Genomic DNA, 16,562 nt, shown 5'->3' on the forward strand with positions numbered 1-16,562 from the left:
TCAAGGTATGCACCACTATGAACAAACCATTGCAAATATGTATATTTTATATTTTACTCATGCAGTTTCACTGATCCACAGTAAGTTTAAATCATATCTTTTAAAGTGTGTATATCATCAATAATTCAAATATACTCTATATTCTATGTCATTTTTAAAGAATAATAATCTAAATATTCATAATCTGAAAGAATATTACAGTATATATAGAACATGACGTGCTGCAAAAGTTGAATAAAATTCCCAGAAACGTATCAACTTCAAAATGAGTATATATTGAGAGGATAAATACACATGAACAAAAACAACACGTTGTCTAATAAGAGTAATACAAGTATACACAGTACAAGGTCTTGTGGTATTTTGTTTTCTAAGTGCAAACTAGCTCGACACAATATCACGATATGTCTAAATTCTATGAATCCCTCTGTTAGAATCTTAAGTTGATACTTAAACTTAATCTTTTAACTTAAACTTTCACATGATTCACTATGTCAATGGGAGACTGAAATCGAGTTACGCACATATATCTCAAGTTAGGACTTGAGGAATAATGGTTACTTGTGTTCTTCTAACTACTGAAGAAGTGTGTGTGTGTGTGTTTGTGTGTGTGTGTGTTTATACAACGGGTGGGTCTAATCCTGAATTCTGATTGGTTAAAACAGCAATCCAGCCGGTGTCTATTCCACAAGTTACCACTGGCTAAATCTATGAACTTAAAATGCCTATTTACTTTGTTCCATCTGACTGCGGAATCCACTTTTCCATCAGCCTAACCAAGCAATTTAGAAACTTGATCTCCACTATAAAAAGCATCTAGATATTATCTCACATTTATTTTAGACTAACATTTAGTTTTCATCAGAGGAGATTTGTATAAACCTTGCAGCATGTCTCTCTGACATTTACAACATTGTTTCAATATTCAATTTCGATCTCCAGCTGTCCCATCGGAACGAGACCTGCGTTTCTCAGCCAGTCGAAATCATGAATCAGCTGGCATATTTTTTTATGGATATATACAAAGAAATATCAATTGAAACAAGGTAAAACGAAATGAAGTGCAGCTAGTTTGCAGTCTTTCCAGTTTCAGTTTGAAGTGATTGCATTAGCTGTGTTGTTGGCTAGCTCAACGACTGTATCCTGACGAGTGAGCAGATGTTATATGCCAGGCGAAATTGTGCCTCACTAACTCATTGTTATGGATGTATCCAAATTAATGTCACTAGAAAACAGCTTAAACAAATGCAAATGCTTGCTGTTGTTCTGGCTGCACTTTTTGATGTGACTGTAAGTTAGCCGTAGTTTGCTAGCTAGCAAGCAAGGGATAAGAACGTTGCTAGCCAGTATGGCAATGGAATATTTAGAAGGAACAACTGTGTCGCCTCCATAGATACAGAACAAAACATCTGAATGACTGGGTCGCGTCTCTAGCAACCGAACCGATAGAATGAACAACCAGCCAGCTTGGGTAGCAACCCTAGATTTGGGACAATATATTGTGGATGGATGAAATAGTATGAATACATTTATCAAATTAATGTTTTTAATATGTTGCTAACCCGTTGTATAAAAGTGATAATGCCCAAGAAGCTGATGTTAGGGGATATATTGGCACGGTTTGCCGACCCTCGACTTTGTCTCTAGCAACACCTGTGCCAATATATCCTCCAAACACTGGCTTCACGGCATTATCACTTAAGTGTGCGTATATGTATCTGCGGCTGCACGTGTGTGTTCTTCAGACAGAGTTTCGTTGGCAGTGTGTGTACTGCGTTTTGAGTAAGTCCTGGTAGATCTTGGAGCGGAGGAAGCGTGGGTAAGAGTCTTTCTCCATGAGGCTGTGGACCCTGGCCTGGACCTCATTCAGACTGGAAGGAGTGGGCTCCTCAAGGCTCTGTCTCGTCACCTCCCGTGTACGGAAGTCTATGTTTACCTACATTGACCAAGGGAGTGCAAAATAAATATTAGATATCTGAATCATGTAAGTGTGTCAATGTTCTATGAAAAACAGTATCAAAATTGAAGACAGTATCAAAATTACTTTTATTCCATATAATCAAAGTATGTGTATTCATGTGTACCTATGTGCAATATTACAGAGTTGTGGATTGTTACGCATAGTAACTCAAGTTTAAAACCAAACACAACCCTTAGCATTGATATTTAAAGTAACTGTCCTGGGAAACTTTTAAAAGTTCATATTCTGTTAACTAGGACCCAAATTATGTTGATGACTCATCCTATACTCGTTTTTGTGACCAAAGTGTAAATTGGGGAGGAAAAAAAAGTATTAAAAAAATGCTTGCTATTTCCTGATGGAACATAGTGTCATGTTGGCTCATTGGCTGAGCTGGCCAATCAGCGGTCTACTCACATGAATATGTTAAATGACCGGTATAACCATTCTGTTGGAGGATTAAATCTACACCGTTCCAACACAGAAAAGCTGCTTTATAACGTACTTTATGGTGACACGTTATCCCATATAGATGATGTACAGATAGGTTGTTGATAGTATGACTATGTTTTAATAAGCAATTGCCTGCTAAAGTTACAGTTAGGGTTATGTTTAAGCATAAGGTACAGTTAGTTAAAATGTTGCAGACAGTTATTGAACATTTACATTTGAGTCATTTAGTAGATGCTCTTATTCAGAGCGGATGTGTATATTTTCATCATGGGAATTGAACCCACAATCATGGTGTTACAAGTGCCATGTTGTACCAACTGAGCCATCTACTGAACATCTACAAACCATCTACAAGTCATCTACTTGGGACTATTCCAATAAAGTGTTATCTACTTTATTACCCTGTTTTGGAAGGAAAACTATTTTACTCATATTGTAATTAATTATAGGTCATATTTCATAGAAATCTGGAAACACTGCACAGTCACAATAAAACAGACAAAATGCGTATTTTGCATCATTAGCTGGTTGATCCAACACAAACCTCTCTGGGAGCCTTGACATCGATAAACTCATTGTAGATCTTGTTGGCTTTGGTCACCAGTTTAGCGGGAGTCTTGATTTTTTTATATTCCTCGCAGGCCATCCAGAACTCAATGTTCTCGTCGCTGAACTCAGTCTTGAGAAAAGCCCGGAAGGCAGCCAGGCCATCTACGACACAAAACATCCATCAGCCAGTTAGAGGGGCTAATGGACAGCAAGTGTGTGTGTGTCTGTGCGAGAGAGAGAGTGTGTGTGTCTTTACAAAGATCTATATCGTATCCCAGCACCTATTTCTGAACATGGGCCAGTTTTTTTGGAACTGATTTTTTTCCACATAGAGCACCTGCAGTTCCCTTGATGCATATAATAACAGGGTTGATTATCATGCATTGATATTGTCTGAGATGAGTGTTGTCACGTCCTGACCTTAGTTCCTTTTTTTGTTTCTATTTTAGGCTGGTTGGGGCGTGTGTTGGGGTGGGCATTCTACAGTATGTGTTGTTCTAGTTTTGGTTTTCTATGTGTTTGGCCTGGCATGGTTCTCAATCAGAGGCAGCTGTCAATCGTTGTCTCTGATTGAGAACCATACTTAGGCAGCCTGTTTATCCCACTTGAGTTGTGGGTGATTGTTTTCTGTGTCTGTGTTTCCTCCATCCACGCTGCACATTGGTCCAATCTTTCATACTCCTCGTCAGAGGAAAATGAATCGCGTTCCAAGTGTGCTTTCATTCTCAGTACATTAAACAGCCCTGCGACTAGAACACAAAAATGTGTCCCACAACCTTCCAATTAATTTTTCGTCTTCATCAATCAAAGATGAGATCAATTTGTCTGACATCAATGATAACATGGAGGGAGGTCTTGTTTTACAATCGGCTGTGTCATGATGACATGTTTTATCCATCCTCCCTCCCTCACTTGCTATTTTCTCTTGCCTGTATTTGCTTAACATTTGCTCAGCAGGAGCACCAGGAGAGTAGGCCATCAGGCCCAATCACCAACATTAGCCACACACTCTTACTAAACAATGGTTTTTAGGAAGATCACCAGAAGGACACTTACTGCATGTAGCCTTGTCAACAGACATTGTTAAAAATAAAAATAGATCCCTGAGGCATTGAACCTTTCTTGGAGGAAGATTTTCTCTCGCTGCATTATTTTTAATCAGCGTCTTTAGGAATAGTCTATGATATGTTAATGAAGCCAAGGCCTTCTAATGTGTGAATGTAGGTCAGTGTAAATTTCAAACCCTGAAAGGATTTTCGATTTTCTTAAGTAATGTTTACATACACGTAAATGTTATAATTAAATATTGAAAAACATATACATGAATGTTGAATTGAGGCTTATTTAGTTCAGCATAAAATGGACTCCCATAGAAATGAGAAGCAGTCACAAACCACATCATCACAGATAGGTTGCCTAAGGTACCCAGCCAGAAGCAAAGGGCAACCAGATAAATAGAATTAGCTGTGATACAAATGGGCTGTGGTTATATGATCGGCCGGGTGAATGTGATAACTGTGTTCTCCTGTTAGATCCAATAAGTGCTAAATCAGGAGGTGAGGACAGAGCCAATGTGGCCAAGGCATGGGAACAAATAGTACTGCTTCTGTTCCTCTTATGCGATTATAAAGTTGTGTGTGTGCGTGTCTTGATTCACTCCTTTATGTTCAGTGAAGCCGGATACTAAAGTCTGTCTCTTTGCCCCCTTGTGTCTGAGGATAATATTTGTCATTTGAATATAATATTTGCACCTGTACACACTGTACACAGCCCATCTGTAAATATCCCACCCAACTATCTCATCCCCATATTGTTATTTATTTTTTGCTCCTTTGCACCCCAGTATCTCTAACTTGCACATTCATCTTCTGCACATCTATCACTCCAGTGTTTAATTGCTCAATTTTAATTATTTTGCCACTATTTCTTATTTATTGCCTTACCTCCCTAATCATATTACATTTGCACACACTCTATGTAGACTTTTCTATTGTGTTATTGACTGTACGTTTGTTTATTCCATGTGTAACTCTGTGTTGTTTGTGTCGCACTGCTTTGCTTTATCTTGGCCAGGACACAGTTGTAAATGAGAACTTGTTCTCAACTGGCCTACCTGGTTAAATAAGGTGTGGATGCGACTTCAAACCATCAAGTTCACACCAATTTGTCTATGTTATACAAACTACACCACCTGTTAAACAGTTGGCAGTGGGATCTACAGGATACTGTATACTATGCTTGATTAACTCAATACTTACAAATACTAACATGAGACATGCACACATGCAATGTTTTTGCAAATGTCCATTAACATATGACTTGATTTGTGTGTACATGTTTATCTCTAGTTTGGACAACATATTTATTGACCTATTAGGCATCATAACAAAGGAACAGCACAATAAGACAACAGAAAATGTAAGACATTTAGTTTGCTTTTCAGGAACACTGGAAGAACAAAGCCTGATATAATGACTATGAAGCCAGAATCAGTCAGCGGTTTAGAGGTCAACTTTTTCTAGTGCAAAACCTGCCCTGTGCATTGCACAGCACAACATCCAGGTTCTGGTTTTGGAAGGAACAACTAGTAATATCAAAAAGCAGCTAGGTGGTGTTCATTGATACACTACAAAATCAAAACATATATAATACAACTAAAGTCTTCTGTGCAATGTAATTTCCCAATCCCTGTGGAGAGCCTAGTTATCACAGCTATTTCTGCGTGTACATGTGTGTGTGTGTGCACGTGAACATCTGCATGTGTTTGCATGTGTGTATTTGCGCGTGAACATGTGTTTGTATGTGTGTTATTGTGTAATACACAGAGAAGGTCACAACCAAGAGTGTGTCTCATTGTGTGTTGTGGAGTGCTACACATCAATAACCAGACAGACAGGGGATGTTAAATAAGAAAGCCATCCTCAGATAGGGAACAGATAAACAATCCTCTTGTCAAAGGAAATACATAGGCAAGCATTTTGTCAAAGGGACAAACAGAAAGAGTACAGAATGGGACGGAGGAGAAAATGTAATCAGTACAGTTGCCTGGTTTGCTTCGAACAGTTCGCTAACAATGACATGGACTCCCAGGTTCGTTGATAAAAGGTGAAATATTTATATCTAACTCTAAAGAGAAGGATCGACTGTTACTTTTTAATATATAGTGCCTTGCGAAAGTATTCGGCCCCCTTGAACTTTGCGACCTTTTGCCACATTTCAGGCTTCAAACATAAAGATATAAAACTGTATTTTTTTGTGAAAAATCAGCAACAAGTGGGACACAATCATGAAGTGGAACGACATTTATTGGATATTTCAAACTTTTTTAACAAATCAAAAACTGAAAAATTGGGCATGCAAAATTATTCAGCCCCCTTAAGTTAATACTTTGTAGCGCCACCTTTTGCTGCGATTACAGCTGTAAGTCGCTTGGGGTATGTCTCTATCAGTTTTGCACATCGAGAGACTGAAATGTTTTCCCATTCCTCCTTGCAAAACAGCTCGAGCTCAGTGAGGTTGGATGGAGAGCATTTGTGAACAGCAGTTTTCAGTTCTTTCCACAGATTCTCGATTGGATTCAGGTCTGGACTTTGACTTGGCCATTCTAACACCTGGATATGTTTATTTTTGAACCATTCCATTGTAGATTTTGCTTTATGTTTTGGATCATTGTCTTGTTGGAAGACAAATCTCCGTCCCAGTCTCAGGTCTTTTGCAGACTCCATCAGGTTTTCTTCCAGAATGGTCCTGTATTTGGCTCCATCCATCTTCCCATCAATTTTAACCATCTTCCCTGTCCCTGCTGAAGAAAAGCAGGCACAAACCATGATGCTGCCACCACCATGTTTGACAGTGGGGATGGTGTGTTCAGCTGTGTTGCTTTTACGCCAAACATAACGTTTTGCATTGTTGCCAAAAAGTTCCATTTTGGTTTCATCTGACCAGAGCACCTTCTTCCACATGTTTGGTGTGTCTCCCAGGTGGCTTGTGGCAAACTTTAAACGACACTTTTTATGGATATCTTTAAGAAATGGCTTTCTTCTTGCCACTCTTCCATAAAGGCCAGATTTGTGCAATATACGACTGATTGTTGTCCTATGGACAGAGTCTCCCACCTCAGCTGTAGATCTCTGCAGTTCATCCAGAGTGATCATGGGCCTCTTGGCTGCATCTCTGATCAGTCTTCTCCTTGTATGAGCTGAAAGTTTAGAGGGACGGCCAGGTCTTGGTAGATTTGCAGTGGTCTGATACTCCTTCCATTTCAATATTATCGCTTGCACAGTGCTCCTTGGGATGTTTAAAGCTTGGGAAATCTTTTTGTATCCAAATCCGGCTTTAAACTTCTTCACAACAGTATCTCGGACCTGCCTGGTGTGTTCCTTGTTCTTCATGATGCTCTCTGCGCTTTTAACGGACCTCTGAGACTATCACAGTGCAGGTGCATTTATACGGAGACTTGATTACACACAGGTGGATTGTATTTATCATCATTAGTCATTTAGGTCAACATTGGGTCATTCAGAGATCCTCACTGAACTTCTGGAGAGAGTTTGCTGCACTGAAAGTAAAGGGGCTGAATAATTTTGCATGCTTAATTTTTCAGTTTTTGATTTGTTAAAAAAGTTTGAAATATCCAATAAATGTTGTTCCACTTCATGATTTTGTCCCACTTGTTGTTGATTCTTCACAAAAAAATACAGTTTTATATCCTTATGTTTGAAGCCTGAAATGTGGCAAAAGGTCGCAAAGTTCAAGGGGGCCGAATACTTTCGCAAGGCACTGTAAAAGGGACTATCATTTAAATTTCACTTACACTTGTGCGATAGAAGAACATCGAAGGAATCTGCCCATCGAATGACCTCGTCTTTTGTCAGCCTGAAGGAAAGACAGAGATACCGAGACACATGTTTTTAAATGTGTATGCAAATATGCAGTTGCAGGTTTTCAACACACAGATATTCACAGTTTCAAAGGTTTGTTTTAAAAGACCCTATACCATCTATTGTGTAGTAGTCCTATTACATATCCCTAGTTTTGGGAGAAATAATATCTAAATACTATATGAATGGGAGAGACTGACACCATGCAATCGGATATAAAGGTCTACTTACTTTAGGCATCTGGTGGTCCTGTCTTGGGCAGGGGGCAGGAACTCAGTGAAGTCGGTGTAGGAGTCAGACTTATTGGACAGGCAGGCTAGTCTGGTCTTCATGGTTCTGCTCAAATGACGGGAAGAATAGAATACAAGCATTTAAGAAAGTACAGTACATTTCTGAATCAAAACATGATATCAGATGCAGATCACATTGATTGTCTTCTGATGTATACATTTCTCTTCACAGCTTTTTTTCTACAGTAGCTAACTAAAGACTGAGCTATTTCTATGTACACCTAGAGCTTGTAGCTCTGAGTATAGTCTTCTCAGAAAGTGCTCGGATCCAACTGAGCCACACGGTTGTCCTGTGTGGCTCAGTTGGTAGAGCATGGTGCTTGTAACACCAGGGTTGTGGGTGCAATTCACATGGGGGACCAGAAGGAAAATGTATGCACTCACTGCAGTAAATAGCTCTGGATAAAAGTCTCTAATGGATTAACAGGTAACAATGTTAACCTCCTGCCTATAGGCAGTATGTTAATGCATCAGTCATAAGCAAGGCCATGGTCTTCAATCAGTGTACTGACCCTTCGAATGACTGCATAAGAAAATGGATTCAGATGTTGGAGGAGGTGGAGAGCTGGTTCAGGATGTGCCTGATGAAGTTTGCTAAACATCACTTCACATTTGTTTAGTCTGCACCGACCTGATGACGCATGGTCATTTGCTTTCAACATTTCTCTGCTTACTCTCTCACACTACAGTACATATCACACAATCAATCTGATCAATGTTTTGTCTATGGTGTTTCATGCACTCCAGTTGTAGATATAATCAAAAAGTGATGTTTAATATCATTACCTATTGGCCAGCTGCTGTAGGATTAGACAGATCAGACATACTGATGGGTCTGATAAGAGTCATTGCTCTAAATGCCCAGATAGACATTTACAGCAGGTGTAGCTCCATATGGAGCAGGCAACATACCCATCAGCTAGCCACTAGAGAACATCCAATCTGGGTAGTGAGCCACGAGCTTCTCTACCATGCATCTAGTCCCCCTGATAACACACAGACCAAACAAACCAAGCACTGCAGTGGGTGCCTAATATGCTGGAATGGAATGAGTGGAATGAGTATTCCCATCAATAGTTGGTTACATAAGGGACACAATCTCCATCCCTCTAGTGGGTAAGCTGTTAGATTACTCACTGTTGCGTTGCCTTTTGGTTTTGTTAGAATGGTCAGTCAAGCTTCAGTAATCCAGGGACTCCTCTAAGATCACTGGTGGTTGCTGGAGTTCTCTGTTGGAGAGAAATAAAGTCATGCATTTTTATAGTGAACAACAGCAAGGTAGTTAGTGTAATTATTACTCCCATTGGTGCTCATTGTCCTAATGCCAGATGCCACCTGAAGTCCCACCACAATATCAACAAACTGATTGGGTCCCTGCAGCTTATCTTATTCAATAAGCTTGATCCCTAAAGGCCACTAGTTTCCAAAACAATTTGTGGTTGGATCAGTTGGATGGAGCATGGTGCTGCTAGCAACACTGGGGTTGTTGGTTTGATTCCTGCATGTGCCACACATACTGAATACATGATGTGTAAACTCTAGGTCAATTTGGATGGAAGTGTCTGCACTTCAGCTTGCAGCTTTACTGTATTTTAGAATCTATCTGAACAAACACTTCCTCTACAAACATTGATGGGTGTTGAAGGAGGCGATATGGTGGATTGCTTTTCCGTCTGCTGTAATTGGGAACATTGCATGAAACGTACCACTCATGTTTCTAGAGAAAAGCACTTTACTGGAATTAATGGGCTTTCTTATCATGTACTCTTAAGATTCCACTCATAGATTCTATCTAGGCAGAGCTGATTTGTTATGATGCTCGGTGTGTGTTTATGTGTGTGGTGTGTTTGTCTGTGTGTCCGTTAGTCCTTGTATTTGAGTGTGTGTGGTAACTTGATGAAATAGAAACAGACTGGGTATACAGCTCTTCCAGGAGTCTCTTGAGAAAAATACTTGTTATTTGCAATCAAAATGAACAACAGGGAGATGTGGAATTGATTTCTAAGCTTTTTAAGCATTTCATTTTTTTATTTTTCTGAAGATGTTCTGATGACACTGATATATCTTCTACAATGTTTTGTTGCATTAGTCAGCCTAACACTGCAAATATTAACATATGGGCATATATAGTTTTAGGCGTCAGTGATCCGATTTCATTGAAGTATGGAGGTCACATGATGAAACTACAGTATATAAAACCAAATGATGTCACAAAGTATGAATTTTGAACCCTTTTGAGACTAATGACATTAATAGTTGCTAGTATTATGAGAAACTAATGATGCTCCACTGATTACTGTGTCGTAGATTTTTGAAGATAACTGCAAACTAATTACCACAGATATATCACAAATATCAATGCATTTCAAGATGCATATCTTTTCCAGGTATCAATCTTTTTGGAATATACGTCTGCTGATTGCAGATTTCAAAGCAGTCTGCAGTCTCTCTGCAGTGGAAAGCAGATCTGTGTTTTCCTGTTCTCTCTCTACTCTACTTAGCAGCGGGCGGAATCTTTTTTTGCCCACATGGGGTGGGTACACGTGCCTGCCTGCCTGCCTGCAGAGCTATTTATAAAGTTCTCTGACAAATCCGTGCAGTCAGGGGGAAGCCACTTTATGTTTTATTCAGCCATGCAGCAAGCACAGACTCCTGGAGGGGCAGCTATAAAAAGGAGTCTGAATTTTAATGTGCCAGAAAAAATGGGCATGTCATGTTGCATCATGAATTTTGAACATGCCAACATTATCAATTCCTCTTCAAAGATGCCTGGTTACTTTAAAGGGACCCTGAAAGTACTGAGTCTTGAAATTCCCTTTGATGTCGTTTTGGTGCATTGCGTTTTTTCAACTTTTCCTTTGCCCTGGTTTTCTTGTTCTTAGTGTGGAGAATGTAGTTGGAGAGCAGATCCTGGCATGTCCATCTGTCAAGCAAACATCACTCTCAGCAGCCATTTGGCAACGAACATGTATCACTTCAAATCAATCTATTACTTGTTGAAAAAAATTACCCAGCACAGTATAAAACGCTGCATGAATAACAACAACCCCTGAATTGATGCAAGCAGTCTCTCACCTTGTAGAGTTTCTCTCTGTCGCTACAGTACATTATTATCTATCCTAAATGTTGCATTAGAAATGAAGAAAAGCATTTCTTGCAATAAATATCCCAGTGTGTTTATTAGTTAAAAAATGGGAACACTGAACACTGTGTCCTTTTTTGCACCCCCACTTTTTACCAGAGAATGATCATGATCCATTGGGTAAATTGTCATTTTGAATACTTAGTGGTGTTTTCAGCTAGTCTGTATTAAAATAGATATGCTCATTTTTTATATAGTATAATTAAAAATGGTATTTTGCACCACCGCCCCCGTCCTTCAAGATGAATGGTTTTGAACTCTGGAAAGTTTTGCTTCACACCCGCACGCCACTGTTTTGGTTCAGTGCATTTAGAAAGCATTAGTTGCACCACTGGTATTTTAAAATGAAAAGGCACCTGCAAAATCAAATTGTTTATCTATTTTGTTGTGCTGTTATTACATTTGTATCATTGTTTCATGTCAGATGGTGTTGGTCCAATGGTGTTGTTAAATATAATTTGAGATGAGGGCACCACAAGCAAATGAATTGTATCGTTTCACTTTGCCTATAACAACCATGATGCATGATATTTCTGATTAGGCTTCGCTGTAGCGCAGGCTCTTTATTTGTATTTTTTTATTTCAACTTTATTTAACCGGGTAGGCTAGTTGAGAACAAGTTCTCATTTACAACTGTGACCTGGCCAAGATAAAGCAAAGCAGTGCGACACAAACAACAACACAGAATTACACATGGAAAAACAAACATACAGTCAATAATACAACAGAAAATGTCTATATACAGTGTATGCAAATGAGGTAGGGTAAGGGAGGTAAGGCAATGAATCGGCCACAGTGGCTAAATAATTACAATATAGCAATTAAACACTTGAGTCATAAATGTGCAGAAGATGAGTGTGCAAGTAGAGATACTGGGGTGCAAGGGAGCAAAATAAATAAAATAAATAACAGTATGGGGATGTAGTTGGATGGGCTATTAACAGATCGGCTATGTTCAGGTGCAGTGATCTGTGAGTTGCTCTGAAAGCTGGTGCTTAAAGCTAGGAGATATGAGTCTCCAGCTTCAGCGATTTTTGCAGTTTGTTCCAGTCATTGGCAGCAGAGAACTGCAAGGAAAGGCGGCCGAAGGAGGAATTGGCTTTGGGTGTGACCAGTGAAATATACCTGCTGGAGCACGTGCTATGGGTGGGTGCTGTTATGGTGACCAGTGAGCTGAGATAAGACAGGGCTTTACCTAGCAAAGACTTATAGATGACCTGGAGCCAGTGTGTATGGCGACGAATATGAAGCGAGGGCCAGCCAATGAGAGCATACAGGTTGCAGTGGTGGGTAGTATATGGGGCTTTGGTGACCAAACGGAAGGCACTGTGATAGACTGCATCCAATTTTGTGAGTAGAGTGTTGGAGGCTGTTTTGTACATGACAATGACAAGTCAAGGATCGGTAGGATAGTCAATTTTACTAGGGTATGTTTGGCAGCATGAGTGAAGGATGTTTTGGAAGCCGATTCTAGATTTAATTTTGGATTGGAGATGCTTAGTGTGAGTCTGGAAGGAGAGTTTACAGTCTACCCAGACACCTATGTATTTTTAGTTGTCCACATATTCTAAGTCAGAACCGTCCAGAGTAGTGATGCTGGACGGGTGGGCAGGAGTGGGCAGCGATCTGTTAAAGAGCATGCATTTAGTTTTACCTGCATTTAAGAGCAGTTGGAGGCCACGGAAGGAGCGTTGTATGACATTGAAGCTCGTCTGGAGGTTAGTTAACATAGTGTCCAAAGAAGGGCCAGAAGTATACAGAGTGGTATCGTCTGCGTAGAGGTGGATCAGAGAATCACCAGCAGCAAGAGCGACATCATTGATGTATACAGAGAAAAGAGTCGGCCTGAGGATTTAACCCTGTGGCACCCCACAGAGACTGCCAGAAGTCCGGACAACAGTTCCTCCGATTTAACACACTGACCTCTATCTGAGAAGTAGTGAAACCAAGGCTGTTGAGTCTGCGGATACGGATACGGTGATTGACAGTGTCGAAAGCCTTGGCCAGGTCGATGAATACAGCTACGCAGTATTGTCTCTTATCGATGGTGATTATGGTATTGTGTAGGACCTTGAGTGTGGATGAGGTGCCAGATTGCATAGCGGAGAAGGTACGGTGGGATTCGAAATGGTCGGGGATCTGTTTGTTAACTTGATCTGTTTGTTAACTTCTTTGGGACAGGGCAGTATTTTCACGTCCGGATGAAATGCATATCCAAATTCAACTGCCTGCTACTCATCCCCAGAAGATAAGATATGCATATTATTAGTAGATATGGATAGAAAACACTCTGACGTTTCTAAAACTGTTTGAATATTGTCTGTGAGTTTAACAGAACTTATTTAGCGGGTGAAACCCCGAGGACAAACCATTCAGATTGTTTCTTTTTGAGGTCACACTCTTTTCAATGGGTTTTCATTGGGAATACAGATTTCTAAGGGACCTTCCTGCAGTTCCTACCGCTTCCACTGGATGTCAACAGTCTTTAGAAATTGGTGGAGGTTATTCCTTTGTGTAATGAAGAAGTAGCACTGTTCAGAACGAGGGTAACTTGAAGTGTACTGTTAGATAGAGGCGCGTGACCAGAAAGCTAGCTACAGTTTGTTTTCCTCCTGTATTGAACACAGATCATCCGGTCTTCAATTTTATTGGTTATTTACGTTAAGAAATACCTAACGTTGTATTACAAAGTTGTTTGAAATGTTTTGACAAAGTTTACAGGTAACTTTTGAGATATTTTATAGTCACGTTGCGCAAGTTGGAACAGGTGTTTTTCTGGATCAAACGCGCCAAATAAATTGACATTTTGGATAAATATCAACGGAATGAATTGAACAAAATGATAATTTGTGATGTTTATGGGACATATTGGAGTGCCAACAAAAGAAGCTTGTCGAAGGTAAGGAATTAATTATTTTTAATTCTATGTTTTGTGTCGCCTGCAGGGTTGAAATATGTTTCTCTCTCTTTACTGGGGTGCTATCCTCAGATAATAGCATAATTTGCTTTCGCCGAAAAGCCTTTTTGAAATCGGACATGTTGGCTGGATTTATAACAAGTGTAGCTTTAATTTGCTATCTTGCATGTGTGATTTCATGAAAGTTAGATTTTTATAGTAATTTATTTGAATTTGGCGCTCTGCATTTGCACTGGCTTTTGGCCAGGTGGGACGCTAGCATCTCACATACCCCCGAGAGGTTAACTTGGCTTTCGAAGACCTTAGAAAGGCAGGGTAGAATAGATATAGGTCTGTAGTAGTTTGGGTCTAGAGTGTCTCCCCCTTTGAAGAGGGGGATGACTCCGGCAGCTTTCCAATCTTTGGGGATCTCCGATGATACAAAAGAGAGGTTGAACAGGCTAGTAATAGGGGTTGCAACAAATTCAGAACAAAATTTTAGAAAACTAGAGCTCCGTAGACTTCCAAAGGTTGCACCTTAGCAGAAAACTGCATGTCTATCATGGATCAGGCTAAGACCAGGTGCAGACACAGGAGGCGGATAATACGAGTCTCAGAGTTTATAACAGTACAAGGGGCAGGCAATTGGTAGGTCAACGCAGGCAAAGAGTTGATATCCAAATCAGAGTCAGGCAGGTACAGGACGGCAGGCAGGATCAGGGTCAGGACAGGCAGAAAGGTCAGAATTGAGAAGACTAGTAAACACTAGACCACAGGAAACACAGGAACACGCTGGTAGGACTTGACTGGACAAGACGAACTGGCAACAGACAAACAGAAAACACAGGTATAAATACACATGATGTACTGGGAGACATCTGGTGGGGGTTGGACACAATGACAAGACAGGTGAAACAGATCAGGGTGTGACAGTACCCCCCCCCCCACCACCAGGCGTCCTTCCCTGGGACAAGCCTGGTTGACCTGGGTGTCAACAGAGGAAGTCTGCCATGAGTGCTGGTCCAGGATATTCCTAGTTGGGATGCAACACCTTTCCTCCGGGCCATAACCCTCCCAGTCAGTCAACCTGTTACATCTGCTCCTGCCACGCCCTCTACTTCTCATCACGGACCTCCCTAACCTGCCACCAGTCCCCCAGTGCCCTCTCTCTCTCTCTGTGTGTATGTGATTGTGTGAGGGGAGACAGGTGTGTTGGAAGCAGAGCAGATTCCCACCAGCTGCAACCTGTTCCCCTGTCAAGAACCCTATAAAAAAAACAGGGCCCTGCCACTTCCACGCTGCCAAATCGTAGCCTCTACTCAGTCAGTCTGCATTTCTCACTGTTTGTGCCTGCATAGATCCTGTTGTGCTTGTTTTCCCTAGCCTCACGCTGCTTTTTCTCTCCACTACAGTCCCGTCTGCTCTGACTCTGGTACCTGTCTCCAGTCCCGAGTCTCCTCAGTCCTGCTTCCCTGCCCTGGGTCCCTGCACTACTGCTTTCTTGGTCCTAATCACCTTGCCCCCAGCCTCAGCCTCAGTCCGGTTTCCCTACTACCCGGCCAAGATTTCCCTGGACTGCACCCCATTTCCTCTCCCACTTTTCAATTAATACATTGGTTACCTATCCTTATCTCCTCGTCTGAGTCTGCATTTGAGTTCACCTGCTCCACCCCGCATAACACAACCAGGTACTGGAATCCCCTGCCTCGAGTTTGAACACTCAGGTGGTGCCTCACCGTGTACGCCGAATAGCTGTCGATGAGACTGGGGAGAGGGGTGGGCCTGGAAACAGGAGACAAAGGGCTGTGAGACAGGGGTATAATTCTAGATACATGGAAAGTTGAATATATACGGAGGGTGCGGGGCAACAGAAGATTAACAGCAGAGGGGCTAAGGACCTTAGAGATGGGGAAAGGGCCAATTAAACAGGTGGAAAGTTTGCGGGACTCCACCTGGAAGGGCAGATCCCAAGTGGAAAGCTATGCCCTCTACCCAAGACAGTAGCGGGGATCAGGGGTCTGGTGTCGGTCCACCTGTCGTCAATACCTGGAGGTGGTCTTGAGAAGAGCGGCCCAGGCTCTCTTCCAGGTACGGCGACAGCGACAGACAAACATCTGGGAGCAAGGTATGCTGACCTCTTCCTACTTCTCCGGGAAGGCTGATATCCCAGGGAACACTCAATAGGTGAAAGACCAGTAGCAGAACAGGGAAGGGTGTTGTGGGCATATTCCACTCACACAAGTCTTTGTTGAGTTGAGGCGCTTGGCAGTGCGGAGATATTTCAGGTTCTTATGGTCTGTCCACACAAAGAATGAATGTTCCACCCCTTCTAATTCTCGATTCCCATATCATAGTTCCTCTCAGTGGGGTTAAGACGATGGGAAAGGAATGC

At 41.2% G+C, this 16,562-nt stretch overlaps 1 protein-coding gene across 2 annotated transcripts in view; it reads right to left on the reverse strand.

The window, feature by feature from the left end:
• Window positions 1-254: 254 nt before the first annotated feature.
• The window catches only part of rgs8 (regulator of G protein signaling 8), a 34,107-nt gene continuing 17,799 nt past the window's right edge, over window positions 255-16,562 (reverse strand). For both annotated transcript variants that reach the window (XM_021604382.3, XM_021604380.3), the window contains exons 2-6: window positions 9,270-9,361; window positions 8,074-8,178; window positions 7,776-7,837; window positions 2,958-3,124; window positions 255-1,936 (exon numbers count right to left, since the gene is read on the reverse strand). In XM_021604382.3, coding sequence (XP_021460057.3) covers window positions 1,742-1,936; window positions 2,958-3,124; window positions 7,776-7,837; window positions 8,074-8,174 — 525 coding nt within the window. In that variant the 5' untranslated portion in view covers window positions 8,175-8,178; window positions 9,270-9,361 and the 3' untranslated portion in view covers window positions 255-1,741. The remainder of the gene's footprint in view (window positions 1,937-2,957; window positions 3,125-7,775; window positions 7,838-8,073; window positions 8,179-9,269; window positions 9,362-16,562) is intronic.

Source organism: Oncorhynchus mykiss, chromosome 5, assembly GCF_057628025.1.
Source record: "Oncorhynchus mykiss isolate SJ-2025 chromosome 5, ASM5762802v1, whole genome shotgun sequence".
NCBI lineage: Eukaryota > Metazoa > Chordata > Actinopteri > Salmoniformes > Salmonidae > Oncorhynchus > Oncorhynchus mykiss.